This window comes from Motacilla alba, chromosome Z (genome assembly GCF_015832195.1).
Source record: "Motacilla alba alba isolate MOTALB_02 chromosome Z, Motacilla_alba_V1.0_pri, whole genome shotgun sequence".
NCBI lineage: Eukaryota > Metazoa > Chordata > Aves > Passeriformes > Motacillidae > Motacilla > Motacilla alba.
Window position 1 is genome coordinate 36,425,003 of NC_052046.1, and position 13,713 is coordinate 36,438,715.

The window sequence follows — 13,713 nt, forward strand, 5'->3', positions numbered from 1 at the left end:
AAAAAAACAAAACCACAGTTGTTACATAAAGCCTCAGCAATAATTCCTGTACAGTTGGGATATTTTTTTAATTGCAAGCTTATGTAATCTTTTGGGAGTAATTTTTTTTTTTTTTAATTCACGGGTTTCTGGCACTGACGGAGATGCATAAAACTTCATGGCGTCAGAAAGCAATAATTGAAGAGACCGGGGTACCTGAGGTTTTATGCTGCCATCTAGTGGACCCTGACCAGAGCTGCATTGCCTGGCGAGGAATCCGAGCGTATTGAAAGCCAAGCTGTCACATTCACGAATAGGCTTGGGATGGTTTAAGAAGATGCAGTGCAGATTAGGATGTGTGTACAGGTAGACCACAGCGTGTGGATCAGTTATGCCTGACATATAGAGAAGCCATTAAAATACAGGAATCTGTGATAAGCCACATCAGTGTAGAAATTATGTAAAACCTTGCATCCTTTTGCAATAAAGAAAAGTTTTTATCAAGGGTCATTCTAACTCTAACTGAAAATTAGAAAGGCCAGTGGTGCTTGTAAGGCCTCTTCGTTGTTTGACTTCTTTTTTTTTTAAATATCATTGTGTGTAATGTTTAGAAAATATGCAGGAGGGAAATAGTAGAAACAACTCAGTGATCCAGTTTTGAACCCCATATATCTTTTCAAAATAAGGCATGTTATCTATGTTAACTAGAATAAAAATTCAGTTTTTCTTTGCCTTCTGTCTCTGTATGATTAGTTTGTTTGCTGAGGAAAGTGGCATTCTTAAGTAGAAAGTTCAATAATATTTATAAGAATATTCTTATTCAATAAGAACCCCTCACACAGAAAAATAATCAGAAATAAAGAGATATAAGAAGCTTTGTGGCCAGAAGTTGAAGTTCATGTATCTTTATGTATCAGGAAGAAGGGAAGGCTACTTAGAAATATTAACAAGTTGCAAAAGATAGCTAGATGACAGGAGAAAAATTATTTTCAATATGCAGTTTTTTAAATCTTTTTTTTTCCATTTGCAACTTCTGTGTTCTTTCTGCACGGCTTAAAGTATCTAAACCCTTCTACTCACACTCACTGATGTATTTTTCATAGTTTGAGCTCCTTATGGTCAGCAGCATCTTTCTGTCATGCATGTTTTTTGGCCATATAAAGGCATGTGAGGTTCCCTGTGGAACTATATTACAGACCAGTATTACCATCTCCTTAACTTCCCTAGCTCTGTATTTCCACCCTTGGAAGAGCAATCTGATAATGCCTAACTTCTTGGGCTGTGAAGACTAAAAGGGCCTAATCTGTTTTTGGGCCTTGTAGATTTTTGTACTGTATAAGCCCAGGAAAACAACAAAGAATTCATCAAGAGAAAATGTGTGTTTCACAGAAACAACTTCATTTGAAATTATTTTTGCATGTAGAGTCATTTATAGAGCAGTTTTCCTATTCATTGAGCTGGCTTTTTGACATTACCTAAATATTCATTTGTGGTTTCATTATTTAGTGGTACAGCCTGAAGAGCAAAATATGAGTGTTCACAGAGAGGATGATTCTTTTCGTGAGACTGTAAAAACAGAGGAAAAATCCCAAGAGAATAAAGACAGTATCATTGTCAATATTCAACCATCAGGTACACACTATTTTTGGAACTGCTTTACCTTCTCCCAGGTAGTAACTGACAGGACCGGAGGAAATGCCATCAAGCTGCACCAGATAAGGTTAGATTGGATATTGGGAAAAAGTTCGTCATTGGAAAGGTGGTCAGGCATTGGAATTGGCTTCCCAAGGTAGTGGTGGACTCACCATCCCTGGCAGTGTTAAAAAAACCTGAGTCTGTGGCATTTGGGGACATGGGTTAGCGGTGAGCATGGTGGTGCTGGGTTAGCAGTTGAGTTCAACAATCTTACTTATTCTATGATTCTATATAGTTTTGCAGTAGAATTTTATATCAAATAGTACTGCTCAGACAAATACAGAAATTATTAGACTTAGTCTCTTCTCTTTATGGCTGAAAGTATTGCAAGTAGATGGATATTTCTTTTCGCACAGAGGTGAGAGCAGTCTATGGAGCTCCATCTTAAGACTAAAGCAAATTGCGTGCAAGGTAAGAAGAGTAACTTGGAAATGGAGTTACGTCTGATCAAAATTAGCAGGCATGAAATCTCTTAATGCTATTTAGTACTTTCCATTTATTATTTTGCACATTTTTGTCTGAGTAAATAAGAAATGGGGATGGAGGGGATCAGTAGTCATTTTGATAGGAAAAGTCTTTAACACAGTAGAAATCAGCAATGGATTTATCTCAGACATGACTGGCCTTACGCCTTGAACTCTGAATGTTGTATGAGGCACTGTATCAAAGAACATAACTCACAACACTTTTCTCACGCAGTAGAAATGGTAGAGGAGAACCTAGAAAATACTTATCCAAGATAGATATAGATATAGATATAGATATAGATATAGATACATACGTATGTATATTTATAACCTCAAATTAAAAATACCCAGCCCCAGGAAGGTGTAGGCCTAGCATACATTAATTTGGTTTTCCGTGGAAATGCATTAATTTGAGCCATGTGCTTAAAGTGCTTAATAGGATTTTCTTTCACAGAACCAGTGAAAGAATAGAGTCGTCTTTTCATCTATTCCCATCTGAGATGGGAATCATAGCTTTAAGCTTATTTTTTTCATTATTTTTTCCTAATAAATTTTGAAGCAAAATTCTTTCAATGCAACAGGGGAGAGAAAGTAAAGCATTTCTGCAGTCAAAACAAAAATCAGCATTTTGAAAATGACTATGATGTAGAAACAGGCTGCTGTAGAGCAACTGAATAGTAGAACAATCTTAATGTGTGTCACAGGATTAGAAAATTGTAGCTTCTCCTCATGGAGTTTGATCATGTTATCAAATGCATGGAACAATGTGATTACCTGCTGTGAGGATCAGCTGATTGCTACCACTCAGGAGACTCTGGAGCAAGTAAACTTTTTTCCATTAATGTTGCAGCTTGCATGAACAAGGTTTGCTAGGTCTTTTGAATGTTCATGTCCAGTAGTGGTGTGTGAAACTAAACTTCATTATTATGTTTTGTTCATTGTGTTATCCAGAAAGCCAATGCCAGGCATACTGCCTCTTGGAAGAAGCAGCTGTTCCTGTACTAAAAGATTTGACACACCTGGGTGTACTTGCTTCTGTTACTTGGAGCTTTGACAGTGTTAAATTCGATCATACAAGGTTTTTCTTAAAACAGCAAGAGAAAGTGATATGTGATCATTTTAAACAAGGTATGTCTTTAAAACATCTGTTCATTAAAACTAATACAGATTTAATTGGTGAGACAAAGTTCAAGATGTTTTACAAATTAATGGTAAATCTTTTAACAGTTTATCTTATAGAGTTACAACAACCAATTTCCTCTTTTGTGTCAAAAATGTCTCCTCATTCAACATTACATTTATTAACTTCACTATTGGAATACAGAAGTATTCTAATTGGATTTCAATTTAAAAGATTTTACATATGCTTCAGAAATGTTGTTTCTATAGCAAACAATATTCTTTTTTTTTTGTCACACCTGCATAATGCCAAATACTATGCCCATCTTAGAAATGAGAAAAAAAATCCATAATACTTTGGTTTCCTTCTGACTTCATTTATCTCCTATGTGGCACGTGAAAGCTCTATAAAAACAGAAAAATTAGAAGGAAAGTCATCAAAGTTAGTGATCCCTTACAAAGTTTTTTGACTGTAAAGAGAGTCAGGAAAACTTCCTAACAAGATAGAGACTGGTTTGAGGAACATTTAGGAAGTTACTTGTATTTTGTATAATATTTTGTATTATTTTTTGTATTATTTTGTATTATTATGTTACTTGGTATTTTGTATTACTTTTTGAGTTGAACAGCTCATAGTTGAGAACTAGTTGTAAGGATAACATAGGAGGCTGTCTACTACCAGCCAAGTTTATATATCACAAATTATGCAATAAACGCTTCCTGTCTCAATTTCATTATTTTCTGTGTTGAATGTCTTTTTCTCAAAGAAAACATTAACAACCATGAAATGACAAATGAGAAGGCAAACAAAAAGAAACTGTAGTTGGCCCTACAGAATGACAGACTCTGAGTTATAGAATTACCATATTAAAATTATCAGCAGCAGTGTTCTCTTAATGTGAAGGAGTTTACAAAAAGGTAAACACCATCTTCACAAACATGAGGGATAAACATGATATCTATATCTGTATCAGCGAATCACAGAAAGGAAAACATTTGTGAGAAAAGTGTACAGATAATTACTACTGCTTCTCTGAATCAAGAAAAAAATATGTAAGAGTCTGCATTTCAGTTCAAGACTAATTTAAGAAAACTTACATCCTCTCAAATACTGTTTACATGCTACGGAAATTGCATTTTTCCCCAGCTAAAGCAGCAGAAAAAAGTAAGAACTTTCTTGCTGGAAGAAGAAGTTTCTTGCACAGAAACAAGAGAGAAAATATCCAGTTCATTCCTAATGAATATTTCTCTGTCTCTGTATGAGATACAAAAATCTCCCTAGTAACATACTTCTTTTATTTCCTTCCTGGTTTTTAACAGTTTCACAATATCCAGTCTTATTCCACTTTTCTCCAGACTATGCTGATGTATCTGTTCCTTCATCCCTGAGTGAACATAGAAAACAATCACTTACAGTGAAGGTAGTGATCTATTAGCAGATTACTATTCCCCTGCTGGTCTTTTATGCATCCCATATCACCAAGTGCTCCAGTCTTTCATCATAAAATGGTTTCTTACTGTGTTCCGTTGTTTCTAAATGACCTGTGTTCCTCCCTGAGTTTTTATGGTGATTGGTGGAAAGAGTTGGATATAGTCCTTCACTAACAGAGCTGGACATTAACTTTCTATCTTGTGATGCAGAATAGTTGCAAGATCTTTGGCTTTCATACAGTTTCCAGCTACGTCCTTCTGTATGCTGTGTCCTTAAGTTAATTTTTCCTTCCCAAGTGTGTTGCTTGTCTTTCTGAATTAAAAGTTATGTTAATCCCAGTACACAGAACAAGCTACTATTTTTCTTCTAAAATGCACCTTTAGCTGTAGTAATTTATTCTTTAGTTATCTTCCTCAACCTTTTTAAGCATCTTGAATGTGTTTTGTTATTAAGCACATTTACTCTGTAGTTGTGTTTTCAAAAATTTCTGGTTCTGGTTTATGATGATGAACTTCACCGTTACCTGTGTGCAATTTTCAAAAGCACCTTCTGTCTTCAGACTAGAAATTCCTTCCTGTTCAGTCAAGTCCTATAATATATATTCAAAGTGGACACACAATACAGAATAGGAGGCCCATAAATTTGTTTGATGTTTGTGGTGTTAAGAAGAAAAATGTCATTCAAATTTACCTTCTTGAGGGTGAAGATTCTCATCATGAGATGTTAATTAGGTGCAGAGAATTGCCACACTAAAATCACTAAGGCAATGTGGTTTTAATTACATGCCCAGGGGAGCTGTCACCTCCTCCTCCAGCAAGCACCATCTATCTGTACACATCTTTCAAAAACACTGGCCTGTGCGCCACTTGCCCTGGGTCAGATGACCTGGGAAATGTTATGCTATACCTTAAGCTATTTGGCAAGACCATCAGACTGAAGGTTAAACTTTGAAGGTTATTTATGTTTAAGAGTGTTTAATGAAAATGCTTAGATACCGGGATCTTTTAAGCTGACTATATATATATATGTATGTATGTGTGTGTGTGTGTGTGTGTGTGTGTGTGTGTGTATATATATATATATATATATATATAATGTGAGTTGTGACATCTTATGTAGACCACACCTCTTGTCTTCTATTTGTAAAGGTAAAATAGATGAGGAGGAGATCATGCTGTTCAGACATGCTGCTCTGGTACACCTGCTGGTGACAGTTCGAGATCTGCTGCTAACATGTGGCTTGGATACAGCTCTAGGTATGTTTTCAGTACTAAATAATGATAAACAAAAATCCAAAGCTTTGTGTGTATTCTGCAGACAATCCCTGATGTTTGTAGCTGTGACTCATGACTAATAGACTGCTATTTGTTATTCCATTTGTTAAGAGCCTTCACATATATAATATGTCTTGTGTCTCAGAATGACAAATTTTCATTGGAATCTCTATGCGGAAACTGAGGAACATGCAAAAGTCAAGTCCTTTTCCATTTACCATCTATCTTTTGTGAGTGTGGAACCCATTCCACATAAAATATTGTTAGGCTCCATGGAAGTGAGCTACTTAAATCTGAGGGCATTTTAAGCAGAATCTTAAATATTATCTATATGTGTCATGAGGAAAGAGGTTTGAACTTGCAATACTGGACTTATGTAGAAGCTTTTTTTGAGCTTTTCTGGTCTTATTCAAATTTGGAATATAGCAATCCATTGTAACCCAGTTTAATGCCTGAAATGATAATGCGGAGCTTGTCAAATTCCTATAGTTGTGTGTTTCAAATTTTCAAATATCTCTATCAGGATAGGTCTACAAGACGTTGAAGTCAGTGTTTATGAATGCCCTAGGAAAGTCAGACTCTTTCTGTCTTTATAGGAGAAAAAAGTTGCTTCAGAGCATCTACCTTCAGTCTGAACTATCCCTTGATGGATGCTGTTTTGTTAAAATTGATGTTAAATGTAAAACATATGCCGTAAACTGAACTGTAGGGGAAAATACTTTGTATTTCCTTAAATATTTCTAACAATAAAAGAGTAGGAAGAGGAATACAGAATGAATTTATAAGTAGAAGCCTAAGTACAATTCTTTTCTATCATTACTATAAACAATATAGAAGGATGGGAGGAAGAAAAATGAGCAGTTCTTCCTCTACTCTAGGAGCACTCCTAGATGGTATTTCAGAGTTACAAAAGCACCTGTGTTTCCAAACCTGAGCAGCAGCTCACACAGGAAATTGTACAAGTGAAAATGATCTGAAAAAAGTTAGAAAATTGAGCGAGATACTAAGTAGGCCTTGTAGTCTTCACTGTTGTGTTTTTGTGCTGTGTGATTCATCATGTAGTTATGTTGGATGTATTTTTTCTTTATGCATTTTCAGATAACCCCAGTATTGTTCACCATTTATACATAGAAGGCACCATTCAGAGTTGAGACTAGTTGTGATAATATGGAGAGTGGTAAACAGGACAAACAAGCTTTAGACAACAGTGATAGAAATACTGTTGTTACTTCGTATAAACAATACGGATTAGTTAAGTATAAGAGTGTTGTGTTGCTGCTAGCATCTGCAGCTTTAGGATGCAATCTTATATAATTCTATCTGGAGTTACATAGCAGATACTGCATAAAGTACAGCGGTTTTATAAACACCATTTACGTACCCAATTAGTGGTCATACTCCTTCCATAATGGGGAGCCATTAACATTTCATCTGTTTTTGTGCACGATACCTTCTCATAGATTTTAAACGGATGTAGAGATTGAACACAATGCTTGACAATTATCTTTTGTCACTTCATTTACTTCTTTTATTGCTTTATTAACAGGTTATTTGTCCAAGGCAAAGGATATCTATAAAAACATTTTAGAATCCTGTTTGAATAATATCTGGAGGCAGCTGAAGATTGTACAGTACAGCAGCCAGAAAAAGCATGAAACACATCCCAAAATAACAGCACTTCAGTGTGAAATGTTAAATTGGATGAAAAGTTGTGGAAAGACACACATTGTTAAGGTTAACAAAGCAACCAATTTCTCTTAACAAACAAAATTGTTCCAGATTACATGAGTAATTGCAAAACTATGTTTGAACAAGGGTTCATTTATGAAAAAAGTCTAATAATTACCTCATGGTATCTATTAAATAAGGTTAAATAAATTTTAAGAACTCTGTCACAGCAGTACAAGTTTTTGTTTGATCAAATCTCCCTTTGTTGCATGCGTGAAATAACATGCAAAAGAGTTTTAGCATTGCCAGGGCTTTATCTTGTTGCAAGTGGTTTTGTTTTCCTGATAAGTTTATTGTATCAGTTATATCAGTTACTGAAAATTATAATACAGCCTTTTGTTTGAAAGCCTCAGTCATCTGGCACAGACAGAATCATAGTGTAAGTCATGATTGTGTGCTTGTATGGTGTGACTTGGAGCGCGCATACGCCAAGGAGTGTGTGGATGGTGTCATCCACAGATAACCTCTACTTAACCAGTGTATCTGGCCAACCTCCTGGCATTTGAATGATGCAAGAATCAAATATCTGTGAGTGATAGATTTGGCATGGAAGAGAGAGTTTTGGAGGATATTCAAATTACCCAAAGATTCTCTTTTCTGGTCGTGTGAATGTTTTGGGTGATATGACACAGTGCCAAACACCACCTTCCTTTGCAGAATATTTATTATTTCTTTACAGAAAACGGATCACATTAGGAAACAGAATGAAATTCATAGCGTTTAAAGTGTTCTAACTGTTTGGAATAGAATTTATGATCCTAAACACAGCCAAAAAGATCTTTAAGTTTATTTTAGCTTATTTCCATACTTCACTTCCTGAGGATTTATTCTTCTTGTGTTTAAGAGTTGCACTGGGAGCTCTGAATATATTTTGATTAAATTTTGCTGAGAAGAATAATATAGCAACTTATTATATATCCTTTTTGAATTTCAAATTAAAATGAAACAACAAAAAAAAATGGTACTGATTGTCTTGTCTGTCCTTCAACAGACATACTAAGATGATTTTGCATCCTTTTTGTCTTCTTAAGAGCAGCACATTTTGTTTTGTGATACTAGGATTATGTTGTAGTAGGAGGCATATGAGAACTTGATGTCATTTTGATGTCAGCTCAGTGATAATTTGGCTTTTCTTCTGAACTCCACTAGCCATGATTTTTAAAAATTTTTAGCTGTAACTCCTGAGTTTTGACTTGTTTGCTTGACTTAGTCATTCACAAATATGCATGCAATATAATGCTGTGTATTATTTTATTCACAATTACTAATTGTTTCCTCTTTCCTAATATTCAGAGACAGGTTTTAATGAGCCAGACTAGGTAGAAGGAGTATTCCAGTTTAATGAGAAGTAAAAGTTGTATTCCGTGAACTATTTACTGTTCTGATGTACTATCACATCAATATCAGTTAATATGATGTGAAAGAGGATAGTTTCATTATCCTTTTTTTAGCCAAAGTTGTTATTGATGCAGGATTGTAATGGGACATTTTCTTTGTAAGGAAGAAGTTACTGCTGGTTTAGAAAAAAAAATTTGCTCTTTGTTTCATTATCTTTTGTACTCATGATTAGATAGAAATGACAAAAATGGCTTTTTTAATAAGTCAAGAGCAAAATAAGAACCAGAGACAACATTGGTCTCTTGCTCAACAAGCTTGATCACCTCACAAATTGGGACATAGACAAAGCAGAGACATCCAGTGTCTTTTGCCTCTGTCTTCAATCCCCAGAACCCAGTGTTAGAAGACTGTGATTGAGGATAATGTTGAACTCCCAGCCAATCCTGAACTTGTTTGAGACTTGCTGCTCCATCTGGATGTGCACAGATGTATAGAGCCCAGTGAGGTTCATCCCAGGGTACTAAAGGAGCTCAGAAATGTCATTGTGGGAACTCTTTCCATTATTTTTCAACTGTCTTGGGAGTCTGGAGAGATCCCAGCTGATTGAAATGTTGTTTCAATTTTCAAGAAGGGAAGGAAGGAAGCGTCTGGTAATTACAGACTTTTCTGTCCCACTTCAGTACCTGTTAAAATTATAGAAAAGTTTATTCTGGGAGTTACTGAAAAATGCTTGGGAAACAATGCACGGTCAGCACAGGTTCACAATAGAGAAGTGCTACTTAACCAACTTAATTTCCTTTCTTTTCCCACTTGTGACAAGGTGACCCATCTAGTTGGCCAAGGGAAGCCAGTGAGTATAGTTTTTAACTTCAGCAAATGTCTCTCACAGTATCCTAGATGAACTGTTCATCACAGAGCTAGACAAGTCCATTATACTGGGTTGGGTGAGCAGTTGACAGATGGGTTGAGCTCACAGACTTACAGTGAATGGAATTACATCAGGCCGGTGGCCAGTGACGTTCTCCAGGACTCACTTTTAGAGACAGTGTTCTTAAATGTTTTTATAAGTTGTCTGGACACAGGAATTAAAAGTACATTAAGTGATTTTATTGATGATTCTAAATTAGGAGGAGATGGACTAAATGGACTCTCTTGAGGGTAGAAAGGCCTTACAGAAAAGTTAAACTTGAGAGCTGAGTACTCACCAGCTTTATGAAATATATGGAGACTAAGTGCCAAATTCTCCACCTGGGATGGGGCAATGATGGTTACACATACAAATTGGGAAAGAGACTGGAGCCCAGTGGGAAGAGACTAGAGGTCAGGGTCAATGGCAAGTTGAGTCAGCATTGCCCTGGCAGCCAGCAGGCCCCTGTGTCCTGGGGGGCATCAGGCACAGCATCGCCAGCAGGGCAAGGGAGGGGATTGTCCTGCTCTGCTCTGCACTGGGGCAGCCTCCCCTCGAGTGCTGGGGGCAGTTTTGGGTGCCACAATATAAGGAGGATATCAAACTTGTCTGTTTTGTCTGCCCAAAGGAAAGGGCCCAAGATGGTAGAAGGTCTCAAGGGCAAGAGGAGGGGCAGCTGAGGTGACTTTTGTTGTTCCTTGTGGAGAAGGTGCATATCCTGAGGTGGCTAAGGGGTGACCCCATCACAGTCTACACCTTCCTCAAGCAAAACAGCAGAGGGGAAGGGGCCCTCTCTCTGGTGACCAGTAATAGGACACAAGCAACTGGAATGAAGTGGTGTTAGGGGAAATTCAGGCACATTAGGCAAAAGATTCCTCACTTAGAGTGTGGTCTTCCCTGGAACAGACTTCTGCATAAGTGTTTAAAGCACTAAGCCTATCTATGTTCAAGAAGCTCATGGATATAGTCATATGGTTTAGTTTTAGGTAGTCCTGTGAGAAGCAGGGAGTTGGACTCTATCCTTATGGGTCCGTTCCAGCTTGAAATATTCTTTGATAGTCATTGTGGAAAACTCCAAAGTTTCTGGTTTTGCCATCTGTTTATTCAATTTTGTGTTTTCTATGCGGAGGAGAAGGAAAGATGTATGCAGGCTGAAAGAAAAAAAATTAACCTTACTTGAGTTTCCTTTAATTGTCTTCATATAGATACTAATCATTACAAGGATGGACTCTGAAAGAGAAAAAGCTGCCTTCATTCACCCATTATCTAGGATAGAAGGTAAATTATTATTTTATGTGTATTTTAGAAATAAAAAGTGGCTGTTATTCTGTAGATTGCTGCATTCCTGTGTAAATGCTTGGTGCAGGTGTTTCTCCCTTCTCATCAGGACCCTTTCTACATATTTTTCTCAATGTTTAATATTTCATAACTCTTCCATCAGCTTTTTATCTTTTAATTTTGTTTTCTCCCATGTAAGAGTTCTGGTATGTTTTCTGTTTCAAGAGAGTGATAATTTATCTGCTGAGTGAAAGATTTTTTTTTTAACAGAACATGAAGGAGCTATGGACAGCCCATTGCCTAATTATATTTGTATCTGTTATCTTAATTACATTGTCTCATTGTTTTTAGCTGATCATTAGTCACACGCTTGCTTCCTTGCAAGCATATACAGAGCAGTTAGATTTTAAAAGTCTTAACTAAACTCCCCAGCATAAAGCCTTGAATGAGTATTCAGGTACAGATCAAATTTTCCTATAGCTATACATTGCTGATCTTGTTTGCTAATTTGTTAAATATGTCATCATAAGCTGTATCAATCTATAAAGCTCAAGGCAAAAATATACTGTTTCCAATATCCCACCTCCCCACTGATACAAGCAACACTTGCATCACTTTAACGTTTTACCTGGGAGCGATTTCACAAGCGCAAGCTTGTTCAACACTGCAAATTCAGCTGGAAAAACAAACATGTTTCAGGAAAGTTATAATTGAGCCTATTGTTATGTTTAGAACAAGTCACTGACTCCCTTTATATTGCTTTTTTAAAATCCATTTTCATAAATCCTATTTGCTTGAACCTTATCAAGTGTCGTGTATTGTACTGTTCTTTTGCCTTTAAAAATAAAGTTAGATTTCCTGTGCTCTTAAAAGAAGAAAGCCTGTCTTTTAGAATGTTTTGAAAGGGAGGAGGCATGTTCACAGTGCTTTTACTAATAATAATATTTCATGAAAAGCGCTTTATTTGTTTTAAGATCTTAAGACTTGTTTGCAAACACAGGTCAATCCAACTCCGCTTTTGAAAAAAGGCACCTGTGTAGAAGCAACATTCCTTCTTACATACATCTTCCAGTTAAAATTTCAAATGTACAAAAAGTGTAAAGAAATTTAAATTATAAAGGGGCAAATTTGCTTCATTTTGTATTACAATTATAAAACAATTATATAAATATATACAATTAAAAACAATTGTAAAATTGTTCATTTTAAGGTAATTGGGTTGTAAGTTTGTGAGACATTATACTTGTTTGAATTACTTTTTACTTGGGTTCTTAGAAGGAAGTTTCTGAATCATTACACCCAACAGTACAATGCAGAAATTGTATAGGACTTCAGCAAGATAGACTATGTAATACTTAAAATCTTAATAACCTGTGTTTTTTCCCACATTTGCTATTTACTGTAGTGTGTTGATTCATAGTCATAGAGGCTTATTTATTTCATCAACTGTTTAATTTTTTTAAGCAGGTTTGAAAGCTGTGGATTTGAATTCTGAGAAAAAAGGAAGTCCTTTAAGTTGTAAAGAGATCATAAGCAAGTAAGTTAAATTCTTGATTCATGAGAACAAATTCTTTAGTCGAGACTAAGGTCAGTGAAACTTCAGTTACTTTAGTTCCTTTCCATGGGTCTTTCCAGTCTGGAGTAAAGTTTTCAGTGGTAGTATTAGTTTGATAGCAATAGTTTTCACCTACAGCTTCATTTTTAGAGTTGAGAATTTTGTCCACTCTAGAAAAATGTGTAGTGAGGCCTAGATGAACTCTGAGAACAAACAACTGCATATTCTTTATATGTTATTTTGCCTGTTTAGAAAAAGAGAAATATGTAGAGAAACATGGTTTTTGCTTGTTATAGAAAAAGATGGTGAAAGGGCATAACAGAAGAAATTACAGATTATGACATTTCTGAAATATATGATATTCTAGGCACATAATTGTAGGAGGAAGAGAACAGCTTTTGATTTTTAAATTAACTTTTAAAGGAGTTGGAGCCTTAGTCAGGAAGGTTAAATATATTTTTGTAAACAGACTTTAAGCAGTTAGAATTTGTCAAATTAAAAATGAGTTTATTTTGTTCTGACGGTATTTCTACTTGCATTTATTTTTATTCATATTTTGTTGGGGTTTTTTAAGTCTTAGTAGATATTCCTGCATTGTTGTACATAATCAGCAAATTGGAGCTGACTTCCCTTGGACGCACTTCTCACTAGTAATGGAATACGATTATTCTGAAAATTCTGGCTGGAAAAATCTATGCAAAAATCTGAATGTTACTTACATGACTTTTAAAACCACCCTCCCTGAAACAATGCAAATGGGTAAGTGTTCTCCAGAATTGTAATAAACAGTTAGTCTGACATATGAAAACATTTTCTGTTCCATAAAATGCTACATTCATATGCCTGTGGAAGAGCATGAGTAAAATGTTATGAGGGCTAAAGCTCAACAAACAGAGCTAGGTTATCTATGCAGCAAGAAGATGTTTTTATTTGAGTGTAAG

General features: G+C 35.8%; 1 protein-coding gene across 1 annotated transcript in view; it reads left to right on the top strand.

The window, feature by feature from the left end:
• SHOC1 (shortage in chiasmata 1) overlaps positions 1-13,713 on the top strand; it is a 48,870-nt gene that overhangs the window by 22,379 nt on the left and 12,778 nt on the right. Inside the window, exons 14-20 of the mRNA XM_038124491.1 lie at positions 1,486-1,611; positions 3,093-3,269; positions 5,841-5,948; positions 7,513-7,700; positions 11,145-11,217; positions 12,685-12,754; positions 13,347-13,531. Of these exons, the coding sequence (XP_037980419.1) occupies positions 1,486-1,611; positions 3,093-3,269; positions 5,841-5,948; positions 7,513-7,700; positions 11,145-11,217; positions 12,685-12,754; positions 13,347-13,531 (927 nt within the window). The remainder of the gene's footprint in view (positions 1-1,485; positions 1,612-3,092; positions 3,270-5,840; positions 5,949-7,512; positions 7,701-11,144; positions 11,218-12,684; positions 12,755-13,346; positions 13,532-13,713) is intronic.